We start from the raw sequence: 17,788 nt of genomic DNA, 5'->3' as shown, positions 1-17,788 counted from the left end.
TAGGGCTGTCACTTTTTAATCAAAATTTGAACATTCGTTCGAAAGTTGAAGGGAAAAGTTCACATTTGTATGTCATGACTTGTTTGAAATCAATTAGCCCAACAAGCATTTGAAGTAGATTGCCTTGAGATCCAGCAGGGGGTGCTCTAAACTCCACTATCAGCTTGACCTACTGCAAGCCCTATTGACCCTTAACCTATCAATTCAGCTAGTAATGTTATGTTGTTTGCTACAAAAACGGGGAACACTAGTGAGCAACGTCAAGTGAACAACCCTTGTCTAACTGCGTACTATTTGGCACACTCAGCTTCAGAAGGTCCCTTGTCAGCAGCTCGTTAAATAAAATTATATATAAAAAATATAATATATAATCGCCCCCATTAATCTCTTATAAACCACCTTAATTGTAGTTTAATTACAAACGGAATACAAGAAGAATCAATTGGGTTAGGTATCACTCACTCTGTGTCAGTTTTATGAAATGTTGTTTACCTCTTTCCCCTTTTCACCTTCATCCCCTGGCTCTCCACGTAAGCCTGGGATTCCCTTGGTGACAAAAATGAAAATATATCAAGTGGATATTGATTCATTGACTGATTAAACACACTTCAATTGTGAAATCCATGACTTTTTTGATCTCTTTTCTCTAAATCATTGAATGGTACAGATTGCTAAATAGAATATTTTAGACCTAATGTGAAGATATGTTCAACTATGTCATAAAAAATGAATATATGGATGTTAAGTGACAAAATACACTGACTTACAATGAGCCCTGGCCACCCGGGGAGGCCAACTTGTCCTGTGTCTCCCTTTTCGCCCTGAACGACAAAACACAATCTACTGTTTGCTCATACATCATAATTAAACCTGATTCACTGAGCCTGTGGCTTTGTTTCCATATATCCTACCTTTGGTCCTCTGTGCCCTCTGGTGCCTCTGACTCCGGCCTTCCCCCGTTTCCCCTGTGGACAAGTTTTCTATGTTTTTCAATGAGGCAACAGAAAGCAAAAGGAGGACACACGAAACAGCCTAATGTTTTATGTATGAATCTGTACAGTGGCTGTCAGAATGGCTATTTCTTATGTTTTCAACATAAAACAAACCCACTTTCATCACTCAGTTTTAAAAAAAGTGATAGCATTAGCATTATAAACAGGGACAAAAACTACCGACCATCATTTCATTCATCACAATTGTGGATTTTTCTTTGCTAAATTTTTACATAATTTAGGAATGTATTTCACTTGAAAAACGTTCACAAGATTGAAATAGAAACATCATACCCTCCTTCCAACATGACCCGTCTTGCCTGGTGATCCATTCTTGCCATTTTCTCCCTTTAAGGGTAGAACACACACTGATTAGTAAGAAAGCTAATTGGGATAATTTTGCACAACTCCCAAATGGAAAAAGAGACATTTAGCAGCTCCAGCTTTACTTTTTTGTTCAAATTCTACAAAGATCACACTTTATTAAAATAAATGCTACCGTTTGAATCCTTTTATAGTGCATCACAGAAAGACAAAAGAAAAACTTTTTAATAGAGCCAAGTGTTGAGAATAACAGCAGTCTCACAGCAGTCTGAACAGACAGTGGCTGAGACTGCTGTTGTCTTTTAGTATCCTATGAAGGACCTATCATTTAAAGAAAAGTTTGATATTTCCAACTTTAGCTGTTTTGGAAAGCTAGAATGTTTGCAAGGTGTTTGCAATATATTCAAAAAGACAATGAATCGCATTGGAACACGTGAATTTGACCTTCTCCTCTTTTGTGCCTGGTTTCCCCTCAGGTCCTGGTCTTCCTTGTACTCCCTGCAAAGCAGCAATAGTTTGTTTTTTGTACCATTTTGCTCTTTTGATCACTGGCTTTCAGAGACAAATTACAAAATACATACATACACAAACACACGCAAACAAACGCTGATTTAATGTCTACTTTTCTCTCAATAATTATTCACTATCAAACAAACAGTATAATTAGACCAATGATTCAAGGTTTATTATGTTTTCCTCATCCATAGTGCTCCTGTTCGGTACACTTACAGGAGCCCCTGTGAGTCCAGGAGAACCCTGGGGTCCCATTTCTCCAGGAGGCCCCTGAAAAAGAGAGGGATGAGGCACAAATACAGTCAGAGTTGTTGAAGGGAAAATAATCATCCTCAGCAGTGGTAATTAACATCAGAGAATGTGTTGATGCAGATCAATAGCGGTTTCGTTTTTCACCTCTAACCCTGGCAGAGCTGGAGGACCTCGGATTCCTTGCAGACCATCCTCACCCTGTACAGGTAATGCATATTATTCAGGTAGTTTCATGGATATCTGTATTAAAACATTTTTTTATCAATGAGGCATAACACTATGCAGACATCCACGGTTCATGTGAGGTGGACTTGTCCATATTACGTGCTTGATAACAATAACATGAAAACACTAACCTGTTCCCCTTGTGGACCTGGTGTTCCTGGCTCTCCCTTCAGTCCCTGTGGCCCTGGTTCCCCTTTAGGCCCCTCATCTCCCTGAGGTCCAACTTGTCCTACTGGACCCTGCCATGCAAGCATTCGCAAATGTAACACAATTACCTTAACAAGTTGTGTTTTCATGGAGCTTAAAATCAGGTTTTGTTAAGTCAGTACTGTTAGTACTGTACTGTGCTTTAATTTATTATTATTCGGTATGTTGGCTGCACAATATAATGGCTATAGAATAATGACCCCATCTGCATTTAGATTACTTTTCACTATAAAATTCTTTCTTCCACTGTAAAAAGATGAAGGCTTGTTTGCAGTACAACCATATCTGCTTTCACATTATAGACTCCATTATAGACTTTTGCTTATAGACACAGCTTTCCTGTGTTGTTGGTAGTTGCTGGGCTCAGATGAAAAATAGAAAATCTACTTGGTTGTATTTGTAACAGAGGCACCACTTGAAAATGTCAGGGGAGGTAAATGTCTGCTATCCCTTTGAGTAAGTGAAATCAAAATTAGCCTCTAAAGTGGGATGCTTGGGGAACTGACTGAACTGCAACTAAACTTATTTCACTTTAAAGTACAAAATAAGTGCATCAGTAATGTACTACTTTAAGACTTGTGCCATTTATCTGAAGACAATATCAGGAAATGACTTGCAGTTTGTTTTGTTTGTTTACAGTTTATTAAACATAAAGTGCAGCTGAGGCTGATTGCAATGTCATTGGCTTGGCATTTACTTTGTCAGTATTTTGCTACTGGACAAATATGGACCCGCTGGTAGTGTTAGATATTCCCCAGCAGAAGTGAGAGAAAGCAGATACAAGAAGAATATCTAAAAGATGAAAAGACCAGCTAATGCAATCTGAACTCAGTGTGTCCTTTTTATTCATTTAGCAACAGCGCACCACAGTCACCATTAAAACATAAATACCACTGTAATTTGTTAGATTACTCTCTAAGTAAGTAATAAGTAGAAAGTGTTTTCCCCACATGAACACTCAATTTGATTGGATTTTGTATGCTGTAATAGAACAAAGGGGAAAGCACGTATTATGAAATTTTGCTTACAATAGCAATACTTCCAATGGTGGAAAATCTGCACAAGCAAACAAACTAAATACAGTGAACACATTTCTGTTACTTAGGACACTCACAGGTGGTCCCAGGCTCCCTGTGTCTCCTCTGACACCACGTGCACCAGTTATTCCCTGTATAGAAGAGAGAAAATGGGTGGCTTTCATGATATTCTGTAGGGTTGCTGTGCATCTTTGGCAAAATATCAAATGACATCACAATTTACCTGAGGGCCTACTGACCCCGGAGGTCCAGTAATACCTTCAGGCCCAGATTCCCCCTGAAGAGATAGATGAACAGATTTTAAAGCCACTCGCTTTACCTTTTTTTCTGATTTAACTGATTTGATTCAAGCAGAGCACTGTGGCTGATCAACTAAAAAACTAAAGGTGTAGTAGAAAGGGAGTATGACAGCTGGCAAGGCAGGGATCCTCCTCTCAACCAGGTGATTGTTAACTGATGATTACAACTAATTAGTGCCTCTTACTCTCTGTCATCAGCGATGGGACTCTCTGATCATGAGTTATCAGAAGCCCACACTCATCATGACCTTGAGCAGAGACTTACTTTTTAGGGGTAGAATAATTTACATGAAAAATGAATACATTAACATTAAAGTAATTTCTATGATCCTTTCTTTTTTCACTTTACACAAGATCTAAATATGCACCAATGCCTAATGACTTAAAATGGCTGTTGATTTTGCTGTCGTTTGCTGTCTGTAATCTGAATTCATTATGAAATGTACCTGTAATCATGCTTCCTGAATTTTCTTTTAGGAAATATTATTACCTTCTGTCCCTGCGGTCCATCTAGTCCCAGAGGGCCCCGAGGGCCTGCGGATCCCTAAATAAGCACAAAAAAGGGAAAACTGTATATCTTGGCATTGGTTTAACATGTTTGGAGGCAGGAAAAATGTTGACAAAGTATGTCTGTCAGATAGATCAATAAATGTCAATGCAAGCTGTGTGCAGTCCAAATAAAGGTTATTTAAAGACCACTCAGAGCAGCATCAATAATTCTTGGCAACAAACTCACCTGTAACCCCGGGAGACCTGCAGGTCCCACCTCGCCCATTAACCCCGGTTCACCCTGTATGAGAGGATGATAACATGACATCAGAAACAGTTTCAACTCATCAACGATTGGAGTCATTTTAGAAAACACCTCAGTAAGTTTAGAAAAGCTAGGCAATGTATATAATTAGAAATAAAAGTCAACCAGGAGAAACTGGTGAATTTGCTTGGGACTATTATAGTTGTAGATTAATACACATTTGGTGCTTAAATGAGTATTTACAGCAGCTGGGCAGTGTACGCGAGATTGAGTCAAAATAACTAACAGTGTGTGCTAGTAGTACTGAAGAAGCATGACACCCAGTCCAACAGAGCGGTCCTCAAATCCAAATATTTTGGAGGTTTAGAGTGTGCTGTGTCATTAAAATGTGACAAAATAACTAACACACAAAAACTTTGCTCACCATCAGTCCAATGTGGCCCTTATCCCCCTTTGGACCCCTCGCACCATTTTCCCCGAGATCTCCCCACGGACCTTCACGACCAGACAAACCCAAAGGTCCCACCACCCCCTGCATACAAAAACCACAATCTGATCAGAAAACTACACACATCAAACCAACAGAATCATCCTCCTAATCAGAAAATTTGTCGATAATACTGACCTTCTCCCCTTTGGGTCCAGGATCTCCAGTTTCACCAGGATGCCCAACATCACCCTGCAGAGGAAGAATGAACATGAGTACGGAGTTGAGCAAATGTCTTGTGCACACGGGATCAACAGTTTGTGGGGAATATACTTATTCACTTGTCAGTGAGAGTTAAGTGACAAGATCGTAAGTGAAGCTGCATTTGATCTATTCTGTTCTGTTCCTTGTCTCTTTTTAGTAGACTGCTTCATATTACTTGTGTTCTGCTTGTTTTTGAAATCAAAGGTTTAACCCTGAGGCCTGCATGGATGAGAAACTACCACCACATTTGATAGTCCTTAAGACAGCTATTTACATTCATTGACAAACTGAAAAATTGCATTCAAAAATGCCAATAAGAACTTTAAAAAGCATTACACACTATATTAACACTCTGCTGGACTCCATAAATGATTTTTTTCAATGATGCTTGAAGTTACATTTTCAGGCTGTGGAACAAACATTTGAGTTAAAGGTATCTCAGAAATAACAGACCGTGTCAGCTCATTGCTCAGCCTGTTGTTATATAATCAACATTTAAAAACCCTCATAGCAATCTGAGTTAAAACATACCACATTGAGAGGGACATTTTCTTTAGCAATTTATGTAACATTAACAGTAGTTAAATGCTTTTCAAACACCTTTTATTCGTATTTTTTAGAGACACTGAAATGCTTTTCCGCTGACAATGATAGGCAGTACTAACACAAAATAAGACAAACATAAGAAGCACATCTGTTTATGAGAATACTGTGTGTAACCAGGGCAGAGGTAACAGGGATATGATGAAATCCTTAAATTATTTATGCAATTGGAAAAAAACCTCCTGTGGAGCTCCTCTGTCATTTATGAGATTGCAGCTGGACAGGTGTGAGAAAGTCTGCAAATCGTTCAAGTGAATATCTTCTTAACTGCACCTACCTCTTCTCCCGCTGGTCCAGGTGGTCCCTGTGAGCCTTTTGGGCCCTCAAGTCCTCTCTCTCCTGGAGGCCCTGAATGACCATTTTTCCCACAAGACCCTATATCCCCCTGTCAAACATGAAAACAAGAGAAGACAGGAAATCAGATACAGTTATTGACCGTAGGCTTTTTTTATTGCAATACACAGCTGGCTGTCAAAGGGTTTATTCGCTCACATCTAAGGCTGCAGACAGTTCCTCAACATAAAACAAAACCCTTGGACTTATGTTGCACAAAACAAACAGATTTGAAATGTTTTCTTAAGTTGTTGTAGTACCAACAAACCTTGATGTAAAGACTAAGGAATGATGCTGCTGTTATTACTGACCTGGTCTCCTTTGCGTCCAGTTTGGCCTTCAGTTCCTGTTTGTCCAGGGGGGCCCTGATGAGTCAAAGAACAGGACCATCATCAGTTGATAATAAATACTGTTGTGGAACACACTGCTGAAGTTTGATCCAAATACAAACATGCTCCAAACTTGTCAGTTTCCTTTGTATCTATGTTAAGGTACTATAGACCTTAACCTGAAATTAGTTGCTCCCTTTTCTGTGTTTCAATAACTAATTTTTTAAATGTCAATACATTTTTCTTTCTTTTGAAGCGTATCAGCACAGTCTCCTACAACATATTTGTCTATAAAATTCAGAATGCTTGTTCTCAGAAAGATGTAACTAGTCATTCCCGACTCATGCCTGAGTGTCACTTTGCTGCTTCCCACACTTTCTAATCACATACAGGCCGCATTGTAGCCTACAATCCCCACAGCTAAATGTTCCAAACCTTAAGCTAAATATGGACATGAACAACATAAAACCACAATTTATATCTAGTTTATATATTTTATTTTAAAGTATTTTCTATGTTTTGTAAGGCACTTGCAACTTTTCAGGGCTCAACAATAAGGATATTCCCTGGCAAGTGAAATGCCACATTGAGTGGGTAAATCTAGCAGCCAGTCTCTAATGAAATTAAACACATTGCTTGTTCTGGAGTTGATGACGGAAGTAGCTAAGGAGTGAGCCATCTTGCTTCATTCTCATCTCTATTAAAAGTACAAACTGTGCACTTACAAAAATGGTGGTCATAAACATGAGGTTACCTAACAGTTAACTAGAGTCTGTGTTGGTAATTGATAACCATTAATCAAATAATTATGAAAAAAACATCATGTTAAACCCAAACTTATTTTCACTCTATTAATAGCTGACCATTATTGTCACATTTTCAAATAAAGGGAGTGAAGGAAAAAGTAGAACAGGCGAGGAAAAAATGCCTTTGAAATTGGATATAGCAAAAAATTGCCTTCTTTGCTTCATTATAATACCAAACAAACCTGTTGTCCACTTTGTCCTGTCGAGCCAGTATCACCAGGCAATCCAGGTAAACCCTGGCGGTTACAATGCAGTCAGTTCAGTAGTTCAACATAATAGAGGATTACAGAACCATAACTAATACACATAATAAAATATTTTACATGATTCTTAAGTGCATTTTAGTTTACCTTGTGTCCTTTTTCTCCTGCTGTTCCTAATAATCCATCAGCACCCTGTGTTCCCTAAGGACATCAAACAACATGTGGTGAAACGTTGCTTTCATGTGCTTGGTTTATATGTTATATATTATATTTTATGTTATGTGACATAGGGTCAACTATTTATTCAGCTAGGCCTGTTCAAATGAACACACTGATGGATTTTCATCATTCAAGACTCAGAGAAGTCTGGAATATAAAAGTAAAAGCAGCTGTTGATGGCAGGTACCCACTCACTGGGATTCCTGTTGGGCCATGTGGACCCTGAGATCCTGGGGGCCCTGGACTTCCCCTAGGTCCAGGTTTTCCAATTGTCCCATCAACACCTTGGACACCTGGAGGGCCCTTAAAGTCACACAAGACAGATGGACAGATTGAAGCTAAGAACGGAGATTAACATTAACAGGCTGTCATGTCAGTGTCTAAACAATATAATATAAACCAATATAATCTTAATGTTCTGATGGAGATTATATTAAGGTTACATCAAAATTATATTGGAAAGACATTCTGCACAGCAGTCCGTTGCTGGCTTGCTGTCTTTGCTTTGTACAGTTTTTTGGTAACATTCAGTCAAGTTGGACTCATTTCAGTTGAATCATTCCATTTAAATTTGAAGAGGCTATTGAAAAATGATTTGGAGCTGCAAATTAGCACACAAACACAAAAACACACACATACATAACACACATGCACACAGAGGTAAATTTGTTCTTGTGTATCAGCAGTCTGCATCAATTTGTAAGCTACAGTCCAAAAATGACAGCTGACATTTTCCTAATTAACTGATGATTCATAATAATAATAAATTATCAGCAGGTGTAATGGGGACAATCAGTAACCAACCAGTTACATCACCTTTTATTCATTCAATTTAGGAGCAGTGTGTTTTGATTATTTCATGTGTGAAATAAATTCTCCCTCAGTTAAATGGATGGATTTGTTGAGAACTAATCATATTGTATTGATACTGTATTGTGGCCTTCTCCAACCTCTCAACCTAAAACTTACTGGTGGGCCCAGAATCCCTTTGGGTCCATCATCTCCAGGCCGACCCTGTGAGAGAGAACAAAAGTTGTATTTTTAAATCACTAGTGGATCAAGAAACTGAAAGCTTAGACATGATGTAACATCTCTGAATGTTTTTCAGAGATGGAGCCATCGCCAAAATGCCATATGGCAGCCATAGTGCAATTCCTGTCATGCCATGCAGAAAAAGTAAATTCCCACAGCTATTTAGAGCAGTTTCCAAAGCTCTGAACTTTCACCTCCTTCCCTCATGACCAACTGTTAAAGCTATACAAAATGTTATGAACATTACATTTTTTATTACTTTTTTATTTAGGGAACAAACTCTCCAGTTAAAGGTTTCTCTCACCTTAGGTCCCTGGGGTCCCTTCTCTCCCGAGGGGCCCGGCAAACCCTGAAAAACAGACAAGTCAGAACATGCTAATCAAACTCACAGTTCACACCTCTGTCTGGGCACTATGTGATGAAATAAGATTAACAATTCAAACATTTCAAAATTTTTACCACTTGATTGAAGCATAAAATGTAAGCTATATGTAGGGAAAATAAACAAAACAATGAAATACAATTTCAACTGATCCATATAAAAATGGCAAATAGTATAACTGTGATGTAACTTAACTGGAAGTGCTTATTTTTCAGTGTGAACAGATTTGTTTTCTTAAGGTTTTGTTTTTCTTCAAAACATTGTGCATCTTTGTAAAGTGTACTTTTATGTTTGAGGCTATTCAGATACATTTCAATAATCTGTTCTTACTTTACATTTAACTGTATACTTTGTTACAAACACATGCAAAGTTCGGTTATGTCCGATCGCTGTTATTTCATAATGTAATTATTGAAGAGGGACATGTAGGGTGAGCATCCCTGTCACCTTTTAAAGTCATTAGCGTTAGAGCAACATTATGTAACTTTTCCGTTCATTGCCGTTCTGCAGCAGATGAATCCACCCTCTCAGCAGGGTTTAACTTTTACTCTGTGACAGATTGATGGATTTCACCACAGCAGTGGGCAACCATGTGAGTGAGTAAAGAGTGTGTCCAATGACACTGCAGGGACGACTGTGGACAGGGAGTCAACTGCAGAAAAAAGTCCCACTTCCATTACCAAAAGTGACTATACTAGTTTGACCTTTCAGTTCATATTGAAAAGTTCATTTCCGGATTGGTTGCTTTTTATGATTGAATTTTGTCTTTGTTGTCATGTTTTTCCCCACACTTGCAGGGTTTCTTTGCTGTCTAAGTAAAATACCAGTGGCTACCTGCAGGGAGTGAATCACTCCGGCAAAAGAGGGAGGACAGAGGACAGTGTTAATGACTGATATTGACTGATGTCTGTGTTCTTCATTCTATTAAATTTCACCATTTAGATGTCAGGACTATTATTTAATCTACTGACATTTCCGATGCTTTTCCACTCAGAAATGTTCTTTTTCTTATCTTTTACGTTTAACATAAAAAGCAGCTTTGCTGTTCTAAAAATTACTATTGGTGCCTCAGGAACAACATTTAGTACTATTTAAAAGGTAAATCAATTATAATTAATGAGAGTACTAGTGTTGATTAAATCCTAATGATACGAATTACTAGCTGATGTAGAAAAAAAACTGCTTTGTCACTGAGGATGTCATCTGGCACTGTGGACTGCAGGGGACAGGCCCGAGGGCAGTGATCGGAGCAATTTATTTGTCCTCTATCAGGTGGACTTGCCATCTCAGTCCCCCATTAGATTTCCCACCAGTGGCCCCAACAAAATCAATCACTGTGACCTGATCTCCTCCATAAACAGGCAGTCCCTGCACGCCAGCTGCACACTTCACTGGTTTACTTCTATTTTCCAAATCCTCCTTGGCGTGACCCATACACTGCTGCTGTCTTAATCAAATCCTCTGAACAATACTCACTTCTGCTCTCATATATCCTGTAATAGTTCCCAGGAGACCAAAGAAAAGAAAAAGCAAAATAAACTACACACACTTACTGCAGGTCCTGGCTTCCCAACAGGCCCGGGTAAACCTCGTAAACCTGGCTCACCCTGGTACAGGAGAGAAAGATGAGTTTATTATTGTTGCTATTCATTACAGTTAAGGCTTTTTTTTGCTTACAAAGAGATTTTAACAGTACAATACATTTCCAGTCTGATCTACATTGTCAAAAATGTCAGTGAAAATGTCTGAATACACATTTCCTTCCTTTTATTAACAGATCATATTTGCCTTGACTATTTTCACGTACAACATGTTTGAAGCTCCCTGGGCGTCCCTTTCTTCAGTCAATAAATAGCTTTATAAGGCTTAAAAATTCAAGAAGGGGGGAGAGATAAAATCTTACCCTTTGTCCTGTGAACCCTGGAAGCCCGCGCATGCCCACACTCCCCTGCATACCCTGATCATAGAAGGAAAAGCAAAGATTAGCATTAATCATTATGCATGGTCACAAAGTAGTGAGTAGTGTACTAACTAGTGTGTTTATTAGAAGATAAAATCTGAATTGTATAGGAGTAGTTTGATTTCCAAGCAATATTTTCACAGCATGATTACATGCAAAGCAATTCTTCATTCATCACTTCAAATTATGTGAATACGTGGCATTTGTATTATTATTTTCACTATTAACATCAGTAAAAAACCTTATGTCGCAAGGCGTTGCATAGTGTTGTGTGTGGGGAGAGGACTGGGCGGCGCTGAGGGGAAAAGCTGCTGCTTAGCTGGAGTACAGTACAGGGTACAGAGCTGGACCTTCTGTAGGAATAAATACCAGAAGTCACACTGTATTCTGCTCTGATCTGTAGCTGTTTACTAGCAGTTAGAAAGCTTGGAGATAACTTTTGGGATTCAAATTTATCCTCAGTCACACTGATTTCAGTGAGAGATTGATTTGAATCACATATACACACACATCCTTGTTATGTGTGCTGTTGCTTTTTAGTTAACAGCTAAGGTACAGGACAGTTATCTGGCTGCAAATAAATCCATGCACAGGTAACACAAATTAACACAAAGTACTCGCTGTCAAACTCACACATAAGCATAACATAATGTGCTATTCAGGTCATCTTATGAAAATTCATGTATTTTTTCATATTGTAATATATATCACAGGGTTAAAATAATCGCAGTTAGTTTTTCCAATATTGTGCAGCCCTAATCTGAACCTATTCTGACATGTTAATTCTGAAAAAAAAAAAAGAAAAAAGAAAAACTCTTATTCCAAAAATATTAAATTGATTTCTAACCGAACAGACATATAACAATTGAGATGTTTTGCAAAAACAGCCCTACTGTATCAGTTTCGTGTTAAAAGTTTCTGGATTAGTTACATTAACATCGTCACCATCTAATCATTAAATAAATTCCCAGTCTGTGATCATTAAAATAATTCTATTCTATATATATGTCAACTGATTAACATGTACATGAAACAGATAAGAAGCTGTGCGGTCTTAAAGGTGTCCTAATGTGTAATGTGTAGTATACTGTTCACTTTATATACTGCATACATGATGTGTATATGCTGTGAAAAAGGTAGTACAGGTGCCCTGCTGAAGATCACTTACATACATGCCTACTGGGCCCTGGGGTCCCTCCATGCCTTGCTTCCCCATGAATCCCTGAGTAAACACATCCACAAACACATCTACGTGACACATAATGACAGAATACACGCTTACAACCAATATCTGTGTGCTGATGTAACAGAGGTCATTACAGCTCTGTGCCTATGGACTCACCCTGTCTCCTAGGGGTCCTGGTATTCCTGGAGGTCCAGGTTTCCCCGGTGGCGCCTGTTGGATTAAAGTACCAAAGGTCATAAATACCAGTTGATATCAGTCATTGACCTTTGCACTACTACATTACATCACTCAGATCGTCATGACCCTATTGGCAACACTGACAGTGAAAACAAGGATGTTGCTGATCAAGGATACTTGAAAAAAAAAAAAAAATCAGCTAATTATATTTTAAATTCTCAATGGATGTTAAATGTACATTTATAAATGTTGTTATATTTATATATATATGTATATTTATAACTCTACAACTTTAGCTCAATTGAGTTTGTCAGCTCTGGACAAAACCCAGTTTGAAAGAAAACCGATTTACAACCAAACTAGCAGCTTTTTCTCAAGCTATGTGTTTCAAAGGATAAGTTCATCTGAAACACACGTCCTGCCTGGCTGCCTTGTCTCTTATAGTTTCTGTCTTCCAGATGAAAGAACTACAGAACCAAAACAAAAGCATACCGGAGAACCTGGAGGGCCATCTGCTCCTCTGTCTCCAGTAATTCCTTGAAAACCCTGGAAAAGTTGCAAAAGTAAGAAAAGATTCAAGGAAATGCCACAAGAAGTCAAACAGGACAGGATGAGAGAAAACACTAAGAAAGTTGCTGACCAAAAATTGGTCAAGTGCAAATGGGATAAAAAAAAAAAAACACAACTTCCATTATTTCTATTTCTATCAGACCTTTAACAGACATTCACTGAGCCATTCAATAATTGGTTTAAATGAGTTGATTCAGTATTTTACTGAGAGTTGCTTAATCTGCCATTTCATTGTTTCTTGGCAATTTCATCTATAATCTTTTTTATTGGTGATTAAGATTTTGAAGAATCTTTAACATAATACATGTGTCTCTGCTAACTTGAGCAGTTAGTAATGTGCTGGCTGTTACTGTGTTAAAATTAAAGATATAAAACATTTTACTCAGCAGCAGGGCATGTGAAGTTAAAAACAGTTTTCTCAAGATGTTAATGATTTTCATGTCATAGCAGATACAGTGTTGGCAAAATATCTGTCTGGGGCTGGATGTTTGGACCACTTACTTTTATTAAAGGCACATTTTAATACAACAGCATACAATGTAATTTTAGACAATAGCATTTTTTCCAAGAGTGTAGCAACAGTTTGCAGAAGGTCCTTTCTGTTTAAACATTAATACTGCCATGCAAAAAGCAAGGTCCATAAAAATATGGTCTTCCCAACTTGGTGAACTGGCCTGCACAGAGCCCCGAACTCAACCCCATCCAACAAATTTGGGATGAACCGGAACACCAACTGTGAGACAGGGCTGACCTCACTAATGCTCTGTAGTCTGAAGTGGAGCACAGACATTGCAGTCAGGTGCCAAAATATGGCAGTAAGTCTTCCCAGAAAGGGAACAAAGGCTGTATAGTGGCAGATTAATGCCCATGGTTTTGGAATGGCAATGTCAACAACCACACAGTTCTGAAATGTTAAAGGTAAAGTTCCCCCCTAAATCAAGATGACATATTTTCTCCTCTTTTGGAGATTTCAGGCAGAGACATGCCTGCCTTCTCTTGAATATAATGGAAGTTGACTGCAGTCTGCTGGTCGCACTAAAATGTGACACTCAAGAAAATCCACAAACCTTGTTGGTTTCATTTAAGAACAATATATATCTTTTTTAAACAACCACACTCTATCATTAAACAGAAGGAAGTGTGAATGCTGTAGGATGTAAAAACTAATTGTATTCTCCTCGGCTGAGGTGTAATATTAACAAGCTTAGTTAGTTAGCCTCTTGTCCGTGAGTAGATGCTTACTTCCTTCTGCACGGTCATATGGAAAGAAAATAGTTTCTCAACAGAACTGCTCACAACAAAGTCTGTGGATTATCTTGAGTAACCAGATCATGATTGCTGGAGAGAGTATTTGATGAAGCAGACATTTTTATAGCCAGTATCAACAAACTATGCAAATCACACCAAAACAATCAAGATGGGTTGTCACATCGCGGTGAGGTTGTCTTGTCTTTGGGATCTGTCTTGCGGATTCATGTTTTATTTTGAAAGTAACTTCCCTCTCATTTCAGATCACGTGCCCTTCCTCCTGTGTTCCTGGTCTGACGTCATCCCTAATCCCTGATTGTTTGCACCTGTGTCTCCCTCCCTCATGTGTATAAAGTCTTTGTCTTCCCCTGTCTGCATCGCCTAAGTATTTCGTTGTGTACCAAAGCCTTGTCTCACAGTCCTGAATTCTTGTCTTGTTAAGTATTGTCTTGTTTTGTTTTTCTGTATTTGTCCTCTTGAGAGAGTGATTTTGATTTTATAAATTTTCTGGTTAGGATTTTGAGATTCAGTTTAGCCTGTTTCTTAGTTGTTTCTTTTCCTCCCTCGGCAGCGCCTTTTGTTGTAATTTTGATATTGATAGAATAGTATATTTTTCATAGCCTTGTGCCATCCTCTGCGGAGTGACTTTTCTTTTGTAAATTTCATATTTCAGTTATTAAGAATAGTGTAGGTTTTCCTCCTTCGGGCGCGTCTTACGTTTTTGTGTGTTTTGTGTTTGTTCGTCTTGTCTGTCCCCATAGAGTTTCATAGTTTTTCATTTATCATCTCATCTGAAGAGTCGCGAATCAGAAAAATAAAACTTGATTTTACTTCTGTCAATCTGCATCTGAGTCCTCTCTTTTGTCCCAAGTCTGACACAGGTAAGAGGAAAAATATATGATTTTGACTTTGGGGTGAACTTTCTCTTTGTGTCCATGAATAGTTAAAGTGTCTCTGTCTAACTGTGTAAGTGTGTGATACCTACACATATGTGCTTACATAAACTCTGATAAGCCCCAACCACTTTCAGTGAGCACACCTCTTTAACTGGCTGGTAGCAGGTTCTGTTCAATCCTGTTACAGTAAAACTTTTGGCAGTGACTGTATTGTTTACTTGCTCATGAATCAATACCACACATTTAATTCAGGGCTCTTGTAAAATAGTAATAATGTGTTTCTACTCTGCTGAACCCTGCAGCTGTGGCAAAGAGCCAAAAAAGCCTGGCTGGAGTGATGATGTCATGAGCTGAGCATTGAGGTCTTACCGTCAGTCCTTTATTGCCAGCACAGCCAGCTGCACCTGAGGGACCCTGAAACACAGAGAGACAAAAAAAAACAACAGACAATGCAATTTCTCTCAACAGCAGAGGTCATTTAGAGTGCAAATAGTAAATATCATCATGTTAATGAATTCCATTATAAACTCATAAGATGAATCTTCAATTTATCAAGTAATTTAATCTCAGAGCTGTAGTTTGACATTTTGGCAAATATGCTACGCTGCTTTGCTTTACTTTTGCTTTCTTTCCAAGATTCAGAAGACAACGGTGCCTATAAATGTTATAATATATGCAACATTATTAAAATCATTGCAATATGATAACACACACACACACATATATAGGGTTCTTTAAATATATATATATATATATATATATATATATATATATATATATATATATATATATATATATATATATATATATATATATATATATATATATATATATATATATATATATATATATATATATGAGTTAAGGAAATGACAGCCACTTAGATTTTCAGCCACATCATTTTTAGAATGCTAATCTCCAGTCTGAGGTGATACCCCACCACACTGCTGGCAGTATGCTGTTGTTCTGCTGCTGTCTTCTCAATTTCACTTTGCTGTATTCATACTATCAGGTACAAAGAGCTGTGCAGCAGTAAAGTAACAAGAAGGAATAAATGAGTACTGTGGTGTACATACTGGATGCAAGAGGGAGACTCTGTCAGAAGCTTAAAATCAGTTGGGGATTTATTTGCCGGACTATTTCTTGATGTGGTGACCTGGGGACGAATACTAGACTCCAGTGGAAACATGGATTTAACACATTTAAGTATATCAGTCAGTGAGCCTAAGATGCCCGAGGGAGGATTCATTACTTCTGGCCAGAGCCAGGCAAGCTGCTTCCCGTTGTGCCCATTTATTATGCTAAACTATGCTAAAATAACTGTCCTCTGGCTATGACTTAATATTTACCTGACAGAGAGTAGTTTTAATCACCTCAACTAATACAGACATCAAGGATATTTCCCAGAATGTGAAATTACTTTTATGATTTTTTTGTCTCTATTTGTTTCAACACAGTTTCTTAAAATCAAGACACTGTCTAGATACAAGTGAAGCTGTAGTGTTGACTGAAAACCAAGTAACCCCAATTTGCAAATCACATGTACATTATCAAATAATTGTTGATTATCTTCATAATTAATTGATTAACTACAGAAAATTGCCCATTGCTAATGCCTTGTGGCACAGGATATATCTTCAAAACAAAAGTGTTTTTTTCCAACCAAAGCAATATGATACAAAGAAGAGTAGCATGTTGCCACCTTATGAGAAGACAGAACCAGCAAATATCAGCATTTTTCTTGTATATGTCTTATATTATCAACAGATTATCTTTATCTCTACAATCAATTTCCTGTTTGACAAATTGTTGAGATGAAGATGGCAACTTTGTACAATGTATCCATTGATTAGTATCAAACAAATCCTGTATCATTTTTGTCTGTTTAAATATTGTATTAAAAAACAGTGATGAATACATGAAACAGGGATCCAGCATGAGGTCTGTTCCACTTACAGCTCTGAACAGTGCTACTATACTGCACAAAGACTGCCTCCTGCTGTCTGAACCAACAATCTGTACATATTGTATGAGTAACTTTGTATTCCTGTATTCAGAGAAGCATTTTAAAGAGAAGCAAGTGAGGTGTTTCACCCCCAGTTTTACTCAAATTGGGGCTAAAACAAGATGGTAATGACGTGTGTGAAATAAGTTCATATAGTTACAAAAGAAAATTCACAGACTTATTAAGACAGGGCGCAGATGACACAAAGACACAAACAGACCATGTACAGGTGATGGAATTAAAATATGATAGAGAATGGGAACCTGTGTACCAGGCTTTCCTTCTGCTCCCTCTGGTCCAGGAGGCCCCAGCAAACCCTGTGAGGGATCAACCAAAAACACACAATTGCAAACTGTTCATCCAGCAAAACGCTTCCTTAGTGTAAAAATGTAAACATTACTTTTGTGTTTTCTCTCCGCCAGTCAATATGACACATAAGTACATATAGTATTTAAAATATATCATTAATACAGAGACTTAAAGCTATTCTAGAACAGAAATTTGCAGCTAGTGATATCCAAAAGAAGCTAGTACAATAAAATATA

At 37.9% G+C, this 17,788-nt stretch overlaps 1 protein-coding gene across 7 annotated transcripts in view; it reads right to left on the bottom strand.

Moving 5' to 3' along the window:
- Positions 1–17,788, bottom strand: part of si:ch211-196i2.1 (collagen alpha-1(I) chain) — a 104,512-nt gene that overhangs the window by 12,541 nt on the left and 74,183 nt on the right. For all 7 annotated transcript variants that reach the window (XM_037116558.1, XM_037116559.1, XM_037116562.1 and 4 more), the window contains 28 exons: positions 17,507–17,560; positions 15,608–15,652; positions 13,017–13,070; positions 12,504–12,557; positions 12,330–12,383; positions 11,105–11,158; positions 10,755–10,808; positions 9,124–9,168; positions 8,757–8,801; positions 7,983–8,090; positions 7,716–7,769; positions 7,548–7,601; positions 6,542–6,595; positions 6,175–6,282; positions 5,229–5,282; positions 5,028–5,135; positions 4,586–4,639; positions 4,340–4,393; positions 3,774–3,827; positions 3,628–3,681; positions 2,438–2,545; positions 2,226–2,279; positions 2,046–2,099; positions 1,761–1,814; positions 1,287–1,340; positions 912–965; positions 768–821; positions 493–546 (listed from right to left, as the gene is read on the bottom strand). In XM_037116558.1, coding sequence (XP_036972453.1) covers positions 493–546; positions 768–821; positions 912–965; positions 1,287–1,340; positions 1,761–1,814; positions 2,046–2,099; positions 2,226–2,279; positions 2,438–2,545; positions 3,628–3,681; positions 3,774–3,827; positions 4,340–4,393; positions 4,586–4,639; positions 5,028–5,135; positions 5,229–5,282; positions 6,175–6,282; positions 6,542–6,595; positions 7,548–7,601; positions 7,716–7,769; positions 7,983–8,090; positions 8,757–8,801; positions 9,124–9,168; positions 10,755–10,808; positions 11,105–11,158; positions 12,330–12,383; positions 12,504–12,557; positions 13,017–13,070; positions 15,608–15,652; positions 17,507–17,560 — 1,701 coding nt within the window. The remainder of the gene's footprint in view (positions 1–492; positions 547–767; positions 822–911; positions 966–1,286; positions 1,341–1,760; positions 1,815–2,045; positions 2,100–2,225; positions 2,280–2,437; positions 2,546–3,627; positions 3,682–3,773; positions 3,828–4,339; positions 4,394–4,585; positions 4,640–5,027; positions 5,136–5,228; positions 5,283–6,174; positions 6,283–6,541; positions 6,596–7,547; positions 7,602–7,715; positions 7,770–7,982; positions 8,091–8,756; positions 8,802–9,123; positions 9,169–10,754; positions 10,809–11,104; positions 11,159–12,329; positions 12,384–12,503; positions 12,558–13,016; positions 13,071–15,607; positions 15,653–17,506; positions 17,561–17,788) is intronic.

The sequence above is a fragment of the Acanthopagrus latus genome, chromosome 12 (genome assembly GCF_904848185.1).
Source record: "Acanthopagrus latus isolate v.2019 chromosome 12, fAcaLat1.1, whole genome shotgun sequence".
Taxonomy (NCBI): Eukaryota; Metazoa; Chordata; class Actinopteri; order Spariformes; family Sparidae; genus Acanthopagrus; species Acanthopagrus latus.
Note: the sequence above shows the minus strand (reverse complement) of the source record. Positions and strands in the feature narration are given on the sequence as shown.